We start from the raw sequence: 16,986 nt of genomic DNA, 5'->3' as shown, positions 1-16,986 counted from the left end.
ACCCAAACACCACTGAGAGACTATAACACTTTTTATTGACAGATAAACAAAAAAGCCACAGAGCTGATAGAAATGTGAATACATCTGGTTTTGCGATATGAACCGTTTAATTGAAATGTTCGGGGGGGCATCTTCTTCTTCTTAGAATAAAAATGTGACAGAAATAAGCAGCACGGTTATACAGGTAATTCAACAGAAAACAACCGTGGTTACAAAAATATCAAAATACTTTGCATAAAAAAGTGCTTTAGTAATAAAATTTACAAAACATACACTCAGCAGTTAGCTGCAACATATTTTCTTTTTTTTCTTTGCCACAATACCATCAAACCAAGTGCGACATTAAACAACACAAACTGTTTTTGCTGCTCTGTTTTCGATATATATTGCACTGGGGTGAGGTACAGTCACACAGCTAGCTGAGGGGTGCACAAACATTTAAAGACAAAATATAAAATCTTCTGTGGTCATGTGTGTGAAAAGGCTTTCCTGTCAGAGTGACACTCATACAGCCATTTTTCTTTAATTGATAAAACATATACTGATATATTTATTTATGGCAAAAATCTTCTTACAGCTGACAGCATTGAAGGTGCTTCCAGTCGAGTCCTATTTATTCTAGCGACATACAGTGGTCCTGAGCCAGCAGGAGAAGGTGCTCTCAGTCTTGCATTTATAGAAGCAGAGGAAACTAACAGTGAAGTGCTAGCTACGCACTGTAAATCTTCCTCGCTACATTCAATGCAACGTAAGTGGTCATCATTGTGTGTGTGAAATGCAGAGTGAAATTTTAATGGCACACAAATAAACAATATATATATATTTGGTCAAAATGGCACCCTTCTAAATCCTGGAGCTGTTCCAGTTCCCTGCACGGATTTTGGCCATAAACTCAAATCTGAGACACAACAAAAAAGTTCAGCAGGCTCATGATACAGTAAGGTATCCCCCATAAACTATTAGAAATGCTCGACCGTCTCCCTTTTTCATTGAGATTCGCAAAGACAGACTGATATTCTGACCCCTGCGAGGCAGTTTTTCCCTGATCCTCATGCCGAGGGGAGTGCGGCAGCCGCTGCAGAGCTGTCGAGCTCTGCCTTGAATGTGTGAGTGTTTGTTGCTTCACTTGCGTCGACTGAAGATGCTCTTCTTGCTGGAGCTCTTGTCTGCGGTGCTGAGGCCGATGAGGAGCCGAGCCTTCTCATCTTCCTCCTGCTGCTGCAGGCTGTTGTCCGACTTCCCTTCGGATGCCTTCCCCCGCAGGTCTGAGCCTGAGGCCGGCTTCAGACGCAGCTTCTCCTTTATCATCTGAGCAGCAAAGAGCAAAAAGAACAACTTCATTATTACAGAACTTTTCATTGTCAGGGCAAATTCATGCCGTTTTTGCTCCTAGTCATTCTTGGTAATCATAAATAAATGAAAACAACTGAAGGCATGCTGCAACAAAGGATAACTAATAAACAATAGATTGATTTTACCACATCTAGGTCTACCTTCACTCACAACTGATACTTCAAGCTGTGAACATTTAATAAGGAGAGAAGCTGAAGTAATAAATGTTATTTACCTGTGCTACGAGAGCTTTCCGGCTGTCCCTTTTCACAGCCATGGCAAAGTCGAGCCACGTCCAGGTGTTGTTATGGTACTCCAAACAAGGCAGAACCAAGTTCAGGTCCTTCCAGTCCACACTACTCTTCTCCCCCTAAAGAACAGGGATTTTACAGACAAAGATTAGTTCAACGTCTACAAAAACAGCATCAGTCTGGACATAAAAAAGTGCCTTACTTAGTTAAAAAGTTAAGTTGCACACCAGCCTTTGTAGTTAATGATTTATAGTTATAGTTTAGTTAATAATCAAAGTGCTAGGAAGCCAGGAAAATAATGATTTTCCACAGCTAGAGACTGTTTTGTATGAATGACCTGAGCTGTCTTGAGGTCAAGGTATTAAGAGAATAATCCTTTTCGGTCTTATTTTAATTCAACCTCATTATCCATAATGATGAACAGGCGCTGAATAGAAAATAACAGTTAATTTTAGAGCTCACTAACAGCTGTTGTGCACAGAAAACCCACCTTGTAGCTGACACAGAGGGGCACTTGGGGAATCTTGATGTAGATGAAGGAGTTGTTCATAGCAGCTCGCTCCTTCATCTTATCAATATCATCAACAGGATGCTGGTGGGCGGAAATTATTAAATGCAATGACATTTCTTTATTTTCTTATTTGTGACATCTAAGCACATACTATCAAACAGCACTAATACCTCTGGAGGTTTCCTGAATGACCTCCTGACCCCCGCAGTGCGGTTCAGTCCCTGGGCGACACCTTTGCTGGGGCCCATAGCACCCATGGTGTCCTCTGATGACTGCCGAGGCTTGACAGGGATACCTGTGACAAAGACCGCACAGGCATCAGCGCTGTGGCCTCTGGGTGACTCTGCGCGCTACACCTTATACTCCCACTGAGTCTCTCTCACACACATATCTCAAGGTCATATCCAACGTGACAGAGCCTTTAATAGCTCAGAGGGATGACATAACACAGTAATAGACTATTTGATACACACACACACACACACACACACACACACATCTGTCAGAGAAAATGGAAACTATTATTGATTCGTGAGTTGGTGTAGATTACAGCCTGGTCACCCCACCGAGAGACTAGACTGAGAGCTACTCAGCTTACTGCTGTCATATCACCACTGTTGACAACAACATACCTGTAGTAACCAATCTGAACTTGTCTTCCTCATCAGTGACCTCCTCCTCCTCAACATTTCTTCCTGGGAAGAAAAATCCCATCATCCTTTTGAAGAATTGGTACATCAGCTGGATGGTGAGAGGCACCACGTTCACCTGATGAAGGAATCAATCGTTAGTATAAAACACAATCTTAACGTGTCAGTGAACGTGGCTGCATCTGAATGTGATGTTCCTCACCTCAAAGTGTTCCTTCACAGAGATTCCTCCCACTGGGGGGCGCACTTTACTGAAGATGCGCAAAGCAAATTGACGTCCTGACTGGCAGTTGCTCTGAGGACGAAGTACAACCTATAAAAGAAGAGGGCGTTAATTTCATCCTCGGTGACATCACAAAAAAATGATAAATAGTTAACAGCACATTTTCGCAATGATTTGAACACAGTATGGATGACCCAATATGTTTGAGTGATCTTGCAATGAGTCCTTGGTCACACATGCATCAATGACGACGTGCATGCAACACTGAATATGAAAGCCTAAAGAGCCACAGAGTGATCCCATCTGGACAAACACGATGGAGTCAACACAGACGTTACATCTTGTCACTGTATGAGCGCTGTACATACCCTCACACGCTGCACAGAGAAAACCAGGCAGAGAGTCATAAATATTGGATACTTCAGGCTTTTGGAAATACTTACACGACAATTTCTCTCAAGTTAGTCAGCATCAAAAGTATTGAACTAGAACAGTGACAGTAAGCTTTGGCATTGAAAAAGAAAACATCTGCACTGAAAAGTTCTGATGAAAAATACAAACAATAACAAGAGTTGAATGTACCTTGTATGCTGCATTGGGCAGCAGGTTGTTCATTGTGAACCACCCCAGCTCAAGAAGATGCTCTGCTGTGTCGTCAGACTTGTTAAGCTGTGTGAGGAAAGCCAACATTTATCATCCAGCACTGATTAAGTATAATAATGGATGTGTCTGGGTAAGATATCATCAGATACTGAGGTGCAAATTGTGTTTTTGCAGTTCATTTTTTTGCATTTAGCTAATGTTTTTTTTTAAAGAGAAAAATACAACAAATGCAAAGATAGGATCTGTTAAATATCCCTGCTATCCTGGGATGGTTCTTGGGAATACAGACTGCGGAATAAAGGCAAGAGCTGAAGTAAATCAGAGCTACAGAGGGAGGCAGAGGTAATGGTTTTTGAAGTGCAATATTAACAGAGGATATGAGAGAGGATAGATAATATCATAAGTCTTCAGGTAAGTTTTCAGCCCCTAATGGAAGTTAAAAACAGACTCTGCCATCCTGTCTGCAGCACAATCGTCAGTGCTCACCTTACTGTACATAAATCTCTGCAGCTCCAACTCAGCGATGCCAAGCTGGCCGTCCTCTTCGGTCAAACACCAGCGGGCCTGGGCAAAGTAGATCTCCGTTCTCCTCACCACGCTCACATCCTCTGGGGGCTTTCGCAGCTCCAGCTTGTTTGCCCGTTGCAGCTGGAAGTCCTTAAAACACCTGAAAGTACAAGGATATTTTTATTTTGACCTGTGTGCCATATCTTCTCAGTATTGGATGTGAACAGGTGCTGATGTGAGACCTGATGAGAATGTTGAGCTCTTCACTCTTCATCTGCATGTCGTTCTTCTCCTGGTTTAGCTGGTTCTGCAGTCTTGTGTTGATCTCCATCAGTTCATCTCCGCTCAGCTCCTCAGGTTGTGCCTGCAAATTTGAAAAATAATAGTTATTTTTTCCATGATGCGTGGCTTTTGTGGCTACTAAACCTGCACAGAAAAGAGAAAAACAAACTGGAAATCTCAAAGCACATGTAAAGGGGGAAATGCACCCACCCTGAGCTGCGCTGCCAAACAAATAGCGCCTCAGTGCTCCTGTGCTATTTGCACATATTTAAATTAGGTAATATGCAAAATTGGCCCCTTTCTATGGAAATGAGCCTCACTGCAAAAACAGTCCAGTTCACAAAGATCCGTGCCAATAGTAACATGCAGTTACAGTGAAATTATTAGCGTCTTCAGAGAGCTGGCAGTTACTGAGGCGTGCTGACAGGCTGGGATATTAAATTCAAATACGGTTTCTCTTTGTCACATTTAAATTCCTTGCCTGAAGTTTTGAGGAAAGCCTCTGCACTTCATCAGTCAGGACCTGTAGCTCACTTTCTAAAAATGTCTGTTTTCTTTTCTCTCTGCCTGCCATTGTTCTTGGTGCTAAGGCAACAGTTATACTTGGTCACATGGATAACTGTACTCAGATGCAAAAAAGGGCAAATGCTGTGAAACGGCCCTTGAGCTGGGGCAGACAGGGGTTGCAATCCATTCTTTATGAATTTGCCCCTCAGTTTTAAATAACAGTGGAGATTTAAGGAGTAAAGCGCTCTGCAACTCACCCTGATGTTGGAGTAAATCTGTTTCTCAAGGCGTCTAATCAGGGCAAGGTGCTGCCTGACCGCCTCCTGGAGGTGCAGGATGCTGCTGCGCTGTTCCTCGGGGTTACTGGAAATTTCCAGCTGGAAGCGCACACGCTGCTTTTTCTCACTATGCTCCTACATGTCAAGAAGATTTAAAAATTAGAGATAAAACATAGCTAAGGACAAAGAAATAATTTGCAAATTGGGACCATTGATCATCTGATGCTGCAGCCTACCTTGCGTCTGGGCTCCACGTGCAGCAACAGGTTGTTGACTATGTCCAGGATCATAGCGTACTGAACAGGGTTAGTGGATATCTCAAGATCGTGGTGAATGAGGGTGAAGGTGTCCACAGCCCCTGTTGAATCAAAATAATAAAACTCTTTAAAGCTCGAATATGGGAACTTAGTAAAAATGATAATAACATCCCCCTCTTCACCTGACATTTTCAATGATAAACATAGTAATCTGCCCCTTTTAAAAGAACCCAGATGCATCCTTCCTTGCTGGTAGAAAATATGGAGTATGTAGGTGGCCAGACATACCAGCCTGTTTTTTCAGCAGGTCCTCCTTCTCATGGTTATTCCTTAGCTCCGGTGGTTTGATTTGTGTTGCCAGCTCTGGGTTGATGTCGTGACTGTAACTGATGTAGTGCATCCTGCAGCTACACCGTGAGATGATTCGCTGAACCTGCTGAGTCTCGTTCACCTGAGCTGGCTGGTTCCAGTCTACAAACACAGAGAGGAAAATTTAGAGGCTGCGTGGTCACTGTCCTACAATGCACCACTTTTTTTTTATCCAGAACAACCCTGCATTTAAGAAGTCATTCACCTGTTGTGGTGCTAACCATTCCTCCCACAGCCTGGCCACTCTCCATCAGCTCCAGCACTGAGTCGAGGTTACGCTGCCTGTGCTCCTCTATGTTTTTCACCTAAACACAACAATATGAAGCAAATCAGAGCAGGAATAGATCAGTTACTCTAAAGTCTTGGCTGTGATGTTGTAGTTGAATAGATAGTTGTCTTTGTGTTCAAACTAGGTGTGTTATATCAGAATGCAAAATAGGATATCATGCAATGCATTGCTAACCAACTGAAAACTTTGTTTTATCTCTGATATCAGTACGAAGAAAATGTAAAATCATTTATTGTGCCACTAAAACACAGTTGGAAGGAGGGAAAAAAGAATAATCTTTAGTTCTAAATGACTAATGGCTAATTTGTATTCTTCAAAAGGTGTTTTATGTCTCATCCAGGCCTTTAAGACAGCGTGATGCAACTACAGAGCTGTGCTTGCCTCCAGCCACAACTGTCTGTCCTCTTGCTCAGACGGGTTGGGCTCCATGGTGGCAAAGTACTGCATGCCATCCAGCAGACAGGTCCAGGTGGTTTTCTGCTTCAGGGTGTCGTTGTACCAGGCTGGATGGTGCTCACACTGAAGCAGCTGAGCCTTTGCTGCAGACACTAGCACACAGCCTGCAGTCTCTGTGCCGCGCAACATCATCTAGATAAAAGAAAGAGAAAGAAGAGGAAGAGGAAGATTAAAACACTGGGCTGGATCAATCTGCATTCAAAGAAAATTACAATTTGGTAAAAAGAAACCTTTCAAGATCACAGAACACATTTTTTAGTTTTGAAAGAGCTTTATCAGCCCCTGTTGTAGGATGCTGTGGCCACAATTGCTGGATTTTCTCATTCCATAATAGCATATATATATATACTTCAATTAGAGGTCAAAAGATGGAAACTAACAACACTAGAGTAAACAAGCTTTTTGAAGTGACAACATGACCTTACAACAATGAAAGCTAAACAAATCTTAGACAGAAATGAGGAAAATAAACTATCAAGGCACCTGACAGTTGACCAACTCGATAAACCAGTTGCGGTTATAGACATCATCAGTCTGACAGGCTGCGATGCCACACAGCTGGTCGCTGACACCTGAGTCCTCCTCTGAAAACACCACAAACTTGTCTGTTTCTTCAATCAGCTTCTGGAGCATCGAGGTTCCTACGGAATGAAAAGCAAAAAGGAGGTTAGTGGATGTTTAAAGACTCTGCGATTGTCTTTGTCCTACTCAAGCTATTTCCTCACCTTCATTTTGACTTTTTTCTACTCGACTGACGGTGGGCACAACTGGTGTGGTCGGGGCTGTGGTGGGAGAGTAGTTGGAGGGAGAACGTTTGAGCTTTTTGGTCTGCAGCTGTGTGTCGATCCTCAGACCCTTCAAAGCTTCAGTGGAGAGGTTTCTCTTCAGCACAGATGCCTTTTTATAACCGTCATACAGCCCAAAGGCTATGTTCCTGTTAGTGGTGGTCCAGGAAGCACGCAGGTCCACCAGGCGCAGTTTGTGAGTGTAAGAGGCGTTAGTCTCATCTTTCTGGTTCACCTCCTGTCAAAAATATTCAAAAAGAGCTCCATTATGAATTCTCTGAAAGTAAAGAACAGGCTTATTACTGCCACCTCTGGGCTTTTACCTCCTCCATGCGGTTACTCTGTCTCTGGTAGCTCAGGGAGGACAGGCTGAGCAGGTGAGTCTTCTTCACCTGAGCGTTGATCTGGTGATCTGCTGTCTCGTCCCAGGTGGAGGCCATCAGGTGAACGGTCACCTGGGATAGCTCACTAACCATCTGAGTCACATTCCATTCAGAGATCAGCCTCCTCATCACAGTGCCAGCTGAAAGACAATATGATACACACACATGCATCCATATAAAAAAACTACTTGATGTTCTGTTTAAAGACTAAATTAAGACATCTGTATGAATTATTAATTTGTGTTTCTTTCAACACCCATACCCTGTGGAATAAGTCTCTGTGCCCCTCGAGTAAAGACGTGGCCTTTGTTGCATTCCACTTGAATACCTCTCTGCTGGGCAAAGGAGGCCCAGTAATGCACCTGAAGGACACACATTATGTAGAAATACAAACATATGGTAGATATTAGGTGTAGAGAAATAAAGGCGTGGACCTCAGTAAATTATTTGTCAGAAATCAAGGTACATATTGTACTGTGGAAGTGACCGCAAATGCGGATTACACGGCAAAACAAAAAGCAGATTTTCAGAGGACTGTTGCTGGAAGGCAGCCTAAAAAAACACTTACTTGTAGTTGTGGGAAGGCAGCTGTGTAGGACATCTGTTTGTAGTGTTGACCCAGCTTCTTGCGGATAGGCCTGAGGCTGTGGAAGAGCTTGCCTCTGCAGATAGGTCGAGATACACCCGTCCATGTGGCCCAAAAGTTCTGCATCCAGCGCAGAGTGCTGCTGTACAGCAGGATTCTGGGCTGGTAGGGTTCTACAAAGACAAAATATATAGTTCTCTACAACAAAATACTTATATGATACTTACTTTAAAACACAGTGGGCCTATCTTAGCTAGACAGCGTATGTAACAGAGTTGCACATACCTGTGCCACAGTGCTGGTTAAGGTCCATGGTGATGGAGAGATTGAGGTTTTCAGAGCGAAAGGCTCTGTAGGAGTCATGAGGTTGTCCTGAGGTCACATCTGCAACGTTCTCCGCACAGCAGAGCATTACAGCATGGTGGTCATGGGGGTTGCCATGGCAGAGCCATTGGAGGTCAAGGGTCATACACAGGTTAGGCAGGTGTAGAAAACAGATGTCATCATACCTGGTGTGGGGAAAAAAGCATGTGTATTACTTAACAATTCTATAAAAAACACAGTTAAAAGCATTTAACAGCTGTTTTCCCCTCTGACGGCTCCACTTACTTTGATGCTGTCCTGACATTTACGTCCAAATCTCCTTTAAAAACAAACTGGCCGGGGTTCCAGTCAAAGTTCAGCTTACTCCACTCCCAGTGAAGGTTTTCTGTAGTGTTGTAAGGATCCTGTGAGAATGAGATTCATCCTTATGTTAGATTATGTGAATCATTTTATTTTGCATCACATAGCTCAGTTACAAGAATGTAAAACATAAGAAACCGTGAGGGTGCAGGATGTGCCATTAAACACACAGTGAGTGTAAATGCCAACCGATCTACTGATTTGTCACTAACTTTGCTAAACTTCTTCCTGCATAGATCTACCTCAGATTGACAACAGTTGAGTTTGTCAGCTGTACATTGTTTTACCTCTGTAGCCAGCTGATGAAGATTGGCCTGGTCAATGTCCATAACCCAGCGCCCATGCAGAAGGAGACGACTTTTGTCCCACCAGGCCAGAGGAGGCGAGGGATCAACTGTGGGTTTGGTCAGCAGGTCAACAGACTGGCCAATCAAAGTCCAAGCAGGATCCCAACATGGCCCCCACACAATAGTGTACAGAGAGATGTTCGCTGCGTAAAGAGAATATTCAGAGAGAGATATTAGCTTTCATCTTTAAAAAAAAAAAAAAGTAAACCTCACATTACCCAACAGTAAGATTGCACAACTGGGGCTAAAATGATTGCTCAATACTGATTAAGATTTACCAGCATCATGAACTAATCACAATGGTATGTCTTGCTTTTAGGAAACAAAACCACTGCACTTCTCTTTTGCACAAGAATTTTTTAAAAATAGCTTATTACTGTGTTTCTACTGCAGCAAACTTTATACTTTGTTCTCTAAAACTGGGCCTGGGCATTTTACAATATTTAGTGTTACACATATGCAGGGTTTCTCTCTTACTTTGCCCCTGAAAACGCTTACTTCTGCTTTTTAACTTCTGTTTTGATCACATGAATGGATACTGCATATTCCAAAGCTGTGACAGGTCAGGCATAACAAAGAGCTGTGTATGTCTGCTGGGAACTGGTAATAAAAAACAAACAGACCAAGTAATGTGCTTGGAGAATAGCATGGTGACAGCATGAGTCCTGTAACTCACATTTGAAATCATAGTAGAACTTGAGTGGTGGCATATTCCTGTGGACCGTCACGTCTCCCCATGGCGGACCAAGTGGGACAGTCTCTTTGCGGTGAGCCCTGGCCTGTCCATCCTGCTCCGTCCCAATGAGACGTCCTGACAGATCCCAGTCCCGGATCTCAAACAGGTAGCGAGGGTAATCCCTAATTCTCACTGGCACAGTGGAACGGTTGAAAAGACATAAGTAATTTTTGCATGGTATAGGTAAACTATTATCTATGAAGCCTTTAAGTTTAAGTACATGTTATTTCTGACTTAGTCTCTAAGTCCTGTCTCATATCTGCAAATTACTGCTGTAAAAATTTTTTTTTATCAACTTACCCAAAAATGCAGCCAGTTTAAACTTGACAGCACGGCACCACTGGACCACCAGAGGGAGTCCATCTCTTGGGAAAGGACTGATCCTGTCAATGTCCCTCAGCTGCTCTCTCACCTTCTCTGGCCCATGGAGAGACTGATCAGCCAGGGCTACTAGCTCCAAGTCTGACACAGTCCAGGTCAGCAGAGACTTCCTCATGGGTGTGTTGGCATAGAGGCGGCGTGAGCGCTGGATGTAGATCTCAATGTGCTTTTTCTCCAGTGAACTATACAGCTCTTCAATCTTTCTGGCAGGAAGAAGTTCTCCGTGCTGCTTGCGTAGATCTGCCACTTTCTTATCCAGAAGCTGAAGACGTTTTGCACTTTCCTTGCTCTCATCCTTCATTAGCTCATAGTTGTCTCGCAGCTTGATTTCAAAGATGTCATCCAGGAAGACAAACGAGAACTGGCTGATTTTGAACACAAGGTCAGGAGGTAGGCGTTGGACTGTGGTGACTTCGCTTGTGGAGCGATGAAGCGTCTTCAGCCACTTCTGCACACTAATGGCCATGTCAAAGGTGTTTGAGAAATTGTACTGGTAGGGGAACTCAACAGCCATAGATGGGCAAGTGAGGACCCAGACACGGTTGTGAGGAGTGGTGAGGAATGGGAAGGTGTCTCTCTGCAGCTGCATCTCAGTCAGCTCTGTGTGTGTTTCCACATCTAGATCTTTAAAGGTTACGATGTTGTTGCCATCAAAGTTAAAGATCATGGAGGGAGAACGTATGTGCATGGACCCAGTGTGCTTGGAGACTGTGAGGGCTTCTGTGTGCAGGAGAATGTAGTTCTGCTCACTCACGTGGGCCGTCAAACGAGTGCAGCCCAGTTCAACACTCACACGCAGCCCTCGAGTCTGGCCTGAAATGACTTCACTCTCTGTAGGTTTGACTGGACCGTCGTCGTCTTCTTTCTCTCCGCGAAGCATGTGCCAACAAGCCTGAGCTTCACTCATGTGCTGATATAAGACCATGTGGTCTGGTGGCGTCCATTCGACAGTGAGCTCCTCTTCACATTGAACCTGATTAAGATACAAAAAATGAATACTGACCCCTTCATTGATTCTATTGATTCATTCGGTCCAAAGCAATAAAACTGATAATATCTGATTACCTGTAAGGTGTGGGTGGTGATGAAGTAAGAAAAGGCTATCTTGGTGAGTTTGAGCACAGGGCTGGGGGTCTGCGAGGCGGGGCAACATGACTCCATGTTCTCTGTGAGTGCTTTGATGGCTGACAAGCTAACACCTTGAAGAGACACAGTGGAGCTGTTTGCAGAGCTCTGAACTTCGACAGTGTCCATCCGCAAAGACACGGCTCCTGTAGAGGACACATGAGAATATAAGATGTTAATAATGCTGATAAAAAAAACTAAAGAAGTGAGAATTTTTGGGGGTCTTTGGCTGCACAAGATTATGAAGATGCGATGAGACATTTGTAAGAAGAACGCCTGCAACTTTTTGGGCTGGCTCTGAAATGTACTACTGCAATACTTTTGGCCATTTGTTTTTTTTGCTCAGATGAATGTGTTTGTCAGCGTTTAAGATGAATGACAACATAGCAGAGGTCTGAGGTGGCAATCAACAATTATTTTCACCTTTTCCTTGTTTGTTTGATCTATTAAAATGTCAGAAAATTGTGACAAAAAGATGATCACAATTTCTAAATACCCAAGGTTACATCTTTAAATAGATTATTTTGTTCTTACATGTTCTGAAAATACATTACCTGCCAGATTAGACAGTGTGAACACATTAACATCCTCCAGACAACAGTCCAGTTTAAACAGCAGCTGCTGCTGTGAGGAGGGGATGGGCTGGACGGTATTGTCACTAGAGGGAGACACTGAGGCCACATCTGACAGCTGTGACCCTGTGTCACGAGGAACGCAGATGAGGGACAGCAGGCGAGACAGACACAGTGCACAGGTCTCTGAGAGCTCCACTTGAAGCCCTTTCAGACTGGATTTCACACTCAGACTCGAAGGGTGGCTACTCGACTCCATGTGGGGTCGCATTAGACTCCCCTGGAGAGATGAGATTGAAAATACAACAACATTAGCAATCAATAATAATGGTATGATGCAAATAAATCCTCTGACTAATTCATTTACTTAACAAAACGTGAAAAAGAATCATTATGCACCCAATAAAACATCTAATAATTAGTGCTCCTACCTGAAGACTGAGCGTGTCTAAAATTAGCGCTTCACCCCACACATGTTTACCAGGAGGGTGGGGTGCTTGTTGGATATGAGACCCCTGACCCACTCTCCACCAGAAGTTGTCCAGGGACAGTGAGGCACGCCGGTGCACATTCTGGGTCTCTGTGCTCTCTGGGTCAACTTTACTGTCAAGAAGATGCTGCAGTTCTGCAGATACAGGACGTATGAGTCATCAGAAAACATTTCTTTGTGGATATACATTGAACTTTGCTGCAGTATAGAGATTTAAATTGCCAACAAAAGCCAACATGGATATAAACATGTACAAGTTAATGTGTAACTTTTAAAGGGCACTCTTAAGAAAAGTCCTTATCTAATCTACTTTGGCATGTTTGGAAAAAGGTTGACCTAAAAGTTGCCTACAGAATAAGAATCAAGAATATTTACTGAAGGAAAATATGTTGTAACAATAGCACAGGACTTGCACGTGATGTTAAGTAATCATCACATTAAGTGCTGTTGCTGAGCACAGGGTGTTGAGGTTATACTTTAACACAACCATGCCCTCATTTGCTTTGTAGCAGTAACATCATATGACGTTCACCTGCCTTTCTCTGTGCATGTGTGCAGCATATTAAAGGCCTACATTACCTGCACTGGCAGAGAGAAAGCCTAGAGCAAAAGGCGTCGTGTCTCCGAGCTGAACAGACACATTAACATTGGACACGGAGGAGGTGATCATCACAGGGGCATCCAGGTGAGGGAAGCGCCTGAGGAAAAGGAGGGTGGGAAAATAATCTAATGGACTACACACCGTGATAACATCATGGAGCAACACAATACAGAATGAGAGATGCGCAAACACAGACATGGATAAGAAAGAGAAGACAGTAAATGGTATTAGATTATTTTTTTCACTGCAGTGGGTGACTTCTCACACAAAAACAATCATTCTTGTAAACGTTTAAAGGTGTCACAGAAAATATCTGATGATAATCCCTCCAACCTGAGTATTGATTGCAAGACAGCAATTGAAACCTTTGATTTTCCTTGTGCAACTTGCCTTTTTCTATGCGCTGCCTTCCTGTGGATTAGCTGTTCCCATGGAAATAGATTTAGCCAATGGGAGAACTCCTGGTGACGGTAGTGGATGATGCAAGTGTTGACAGTGAAAGACCCCGAGATGTCAACTGACGTAACCTAAATGTAGACAAACATGAGTCAAAGTCAAAATAATGTCAAATGTGAGTCATAGACTCAAGATGCTTTGTAATGTGATCATCGAGCATCTTCCTCACCTGCAGGGCTGTCTTCAGCGCGTTCACACAAAGGATTCTTTGCCGACTTTGTGAGAGGAGAAGTCCATCTGCCAGTGAGAAGGGAAAAAAGTGAATTGTGTTATTCATAGCTTTCTCCTTCATCCAACTCTCTCTGCATTGCGTCTGGCACCCAGCTGTCCACTAACCCTCCAGAAGGAGCTCCAGGGAGCTCTGGGGAAAGCTCAGCTCAGGAGTGAAGCTTTTAAGAGGAAGCTGCTCGTCATCACGTCCATAGCAGACTTTTAAAGACTTCAGAGTCCAGTTCAGGTGTCTGTGCGGAAAGGAAAGAAAAGAGTGTCACACGTTTAAATCAATGAGTCATTCGATAGGGAATCAAACTGTGCAAAACAACAACTATATGCAGTTGATGGAAAAATGTTGACTCACCTTTTCTGGCTGTGCATGGACAGGGTTACATTTGTATTATCAAATTCCACATTGACCTTGTGGGGAATCAGCCGATGAAACCGTTCCACAGTCTCAGTCTGGATGAAGTCAGTGTTTTCACACTCTGAAAGGAAACAGTGTTAACAGTATTATAATCTCAGTATAACATCGAGACTGCCTCCTGAATTATTGTGTCATGTGTCTTTTTTGTCCACATTTTTCTGTGTGTAGTTAGATATATATAGACAAAACTGTCAACAGACTGAGATCCTAGTTTCAACAATATATTTCTTTAATTACTCATTCATTGAACAAGACCCCCAAAAGACAAATTACGTCAAAATACTTGACATAATGTGACAAACTTCTTCTTGCTTTTCAAATAATTGCATAACTCTGACTAGAAGTTGCCATGCCCCACACCTCATACAATCAACACAGCATCCCAGATGTGACATGAATATCCCAGAATTGATTCTTTATTGCCATCGCTACTTTGTTAAATTATTCAAATAATCAATTTGATGTTTCAGAGATCAGACTTTGCGTTTGCTCACCAGATGCATCCTGAATGTTCTTTTTTGGGGACAGGGGCAATAAGAGTTGGCTGAGAAAAAGTCCCTCGTGCAGCTCTGCTATAAGCGTCCTCACGCTCAGGGACAGACAACCCGGCTTCATCTCAGGCAGGCTCACATCTCCGGAGAGCAGCAGGCTCAGAGCCACTTCAGCCAAACATATATCCTACAATGGAGAGCACGTTAGTCACACACATTCAATCACAAGTTTCTATTTTTAGGGAAAAAAGAAGAACTCACCAGCTGACTGCTTTTAAGCACTTTACTGCTCAGCTGCCCAACTGAGAAGTCCCACGCCAGCCTGTAATAAAAAACCTTGTAGCATGATCCTTAACGAGATACTCTTTAGTTTTATTAAACTTAATAGGTAAATGAGATCAGGGGGAGACAGATAAACAGAGTGTGAGCTGTGCAGTTACCTTTTACTCTGGTGGTCAAGTAACAAGGTGATGCCTGTAACGGTCATATGCCACAGAGACTCTGACAGAGCCAGGTTCAGCACCATCACATTGATCGAGCTGACGTGGAACGACAGCAGCTGAAAACACAAGATGAGAAAAAGGTTAACACTTTACACATATCAGTAGCAGCAAAAATGTGAGCTGCAGTGAGGCTCCATACTTGGGACAGGAAGCGTAGCGTTGTGGGGCTGACTGAAAGCTTCCCAGACTTTTTTCCATGGCTCGTCTTCACCAAAGGTCGGAGTGGTGCTTGCAAGTCAAACCTAACTCTGGTTTCACCAACACACAATGCCAGGTATCTCCTGAAACACAAACATGCCGAAACTGTCTCAAATAATGGAGTTATGTATCCTCATATTTAAGGGTTTAGCATCTGGAATTGATTTGCTAAAATTTGTGACAACTTACGGCAAATCCTGGTTTAGAAGTTTACTTGAAATCCATATTCTGTCAATTTCCTGTCATAAAGAGAGTCACTGTTACGGTATAACAAATCACAAAAGTACCACTGGCCATTAGTGAGACAAACATGTACCCCTGAAATAGGAGCAGCCTCCTTGAGTGAGCTCACTGTATAAATGTCATGTAAACACAGTGTGTCTTACCAGAGTATGCTGGGGGTGAAACTGGATACTGACTCCTTGGACAGAAAACAGCCCGACTGATTTGATCTTTAGATCAGCATTCAGTGCAGTATGGAAGAATCGCACAGCCAGGGTGCATATGAGCCATCTAGAAGTAACAGACAAAAGCAGAGATCTTGCACATAAATAGGGAAACTCACTGACAGGAAACATATGGGTTAAATATGAGTCAAACTACATCAATGTCGCCTGCAATTTGCAATCACTGACACACTGTAGAAACTGATGCTTCTCTTACCTGAAAATGACACATAACAAGACAATCCCACAGAGAAGTATGAGCAGGAAGGATATCAGCAAGAGAGACATTGTGTCCCAAGTTGTTCACACCCAAATCTCGGACATGAGTCTGGCTGCTCCAATATCAGCTATCAGCTGCTGTCAAAGAGGAAGAGATGCACTTCAGTTACCACACCTTACAGTCAGGTGTGTGACTGACTGGTGGCAGGAAAACAACTATCAGTGACTTGTCTATTACTGTAATAGGCTGACGCAACATTTGCTATGCAAATTCACGAACGTTAATTTGTGTTTTTCAGCTAACAGTCACAGCTAGCATCAGAGAGCTAACATTGCTAATTTACTAGTGTAGTTACAAACCGAACATGAAATAGCATGTAGCTAAACTTTAACATTATAGTGTGTAAAACAGTTACCTTAAAGCAGTCCTTTTTAACAACCCAACAGTGGCAACACAGTGGCTCATTGTTAAGAGGTAGTAGCTCGAACTAATCAAACATGAAATAGTTAAAAATGTTGGTCGCCGCGTCATCCGAAAATCAGTAGCAAATCCGTGCTAACAAGCTAATGCTACAGCTAACTTAGCTAGCATAGCTGCGAGACTAGTGCACAAGTTAGCGCTGTTTCTGTAACTACTGTAAATGTCTTTACCTTCCGTTGACTCCACTTAATCTTCAAGGTGACTTACCCGGACATATCCAACTGTTTTCGTAGCACAGAGCAGTTTCATCTGACAGTTCACTCTGTGCTCAGAGTAAACACTCCGGCTCTGTGCTGCCTGCCTGGTCCGCCCTGCTGCTGCTCAGCTGGCAGCTCAGTTCACTTGCA

The 16,986-nt window shown here is 43.2% G+C and overlaps 1 protein-coding gene across 4 annotated transcripts; it reads right to left on the bottom strand.

Annotated features, from left to right (window-relative positions):
• Window positions 1–18: 18 nt before the first annotated feature.
• LOC126405233 (protein KIAA0100-like) lies at window positions 19–16,976 on the bottom strand. 4 transcript variants are annotated; one of them, XM_050068885.1, is made up of 40 exons: window positions 16,847–16,976; window positions 16,157–16,296; window positions 15,880–16,006; window positions 15,683–15,732; window positions 15,435–15,576; window positions 15,233–15,351; window positions 15,054–15,114; window positions 14,796–14,979; window positions 14,239–14,362; window positions 13,998–14,122; window positions 13,831–13,898; window positions 13,596–13,732; window positions 13,184–13,338; window positions 12,546–12,739; window positions 12,097–12,394; window positions 11,483–11,688; window positions 10,337–11,390; window positions 9,977–10,168; window positions 9,241–9,443; window positions 8,879–8,997; window positions 8,555–8,778; window positions 8,252–8,442; window positions 7,946–8,045; window positions 7,624–7,823; window positions 7,241–7,538; window positions 6,999–7,156; window positions 6,441–6,647; window positions 5,976–6,075; window positions 5,690–5,872; window positions 5,381–5,502; window positions 5,124–5,279; window positions 4,320–4,441; window positions 4,057–4,237; window positions 3,550–3,636; window positions 2,947–3,057; window positions 2,727–2,862; window positions 2,265–2,389; window positions 2,074–2,175; window positions 1,568–1,702; window positions 19–1,308 (listed from the first exon to the last, which is right to left on the bottom strand). In XM_050068885.1, the coding sequence occupies exons 2-40, from the start codon at window positions 16,225–16,227 to the stop codon at window positions 1,123–1,125; spliced, it is 6,753 nt and encodes a 2,250-aa protein (XP_049924842.1). In that variant the 5' UTR covers window positions 16,228–16,296; window positions 16,847–16,976; the 3' UTR covers window positions 19–1,122. The 4 variants fall into 4 exon arrangements, with proteins under 4 accessions (XP_049924842.1, XP_049924851.1, XP_049924834.1 ...); XM_050068894.1 differs by having other exon boundaries at window positions 16,157–16,293; window positions 16,847–16,974; XM_050068877.1 differs by having other exon boundaries at window positions 16,810–16,946.
• Between the last annotated feature and the right edge of the window lie 10 nt (window positions 16,977–16,986).

Source organism: Epinephelus moara, chromosome 2 (genome assembly GCF_006386435.1).
Source record: "Epinephelus moara isolate mb chromosome 2, YSFRI_EMoa_1.0, whole genome shotgun sequence".
Classification (NCBI taxonomy): domain Eukaryota; kingdom Metazoa; phylum Chordata; class Actinopteri; order Perciformes; family Serranidae; genus Epinephelus; species Epinephelus moara.
This window is presented reverse-complemented; position numbering and strand designations above follow the sequence as displayed.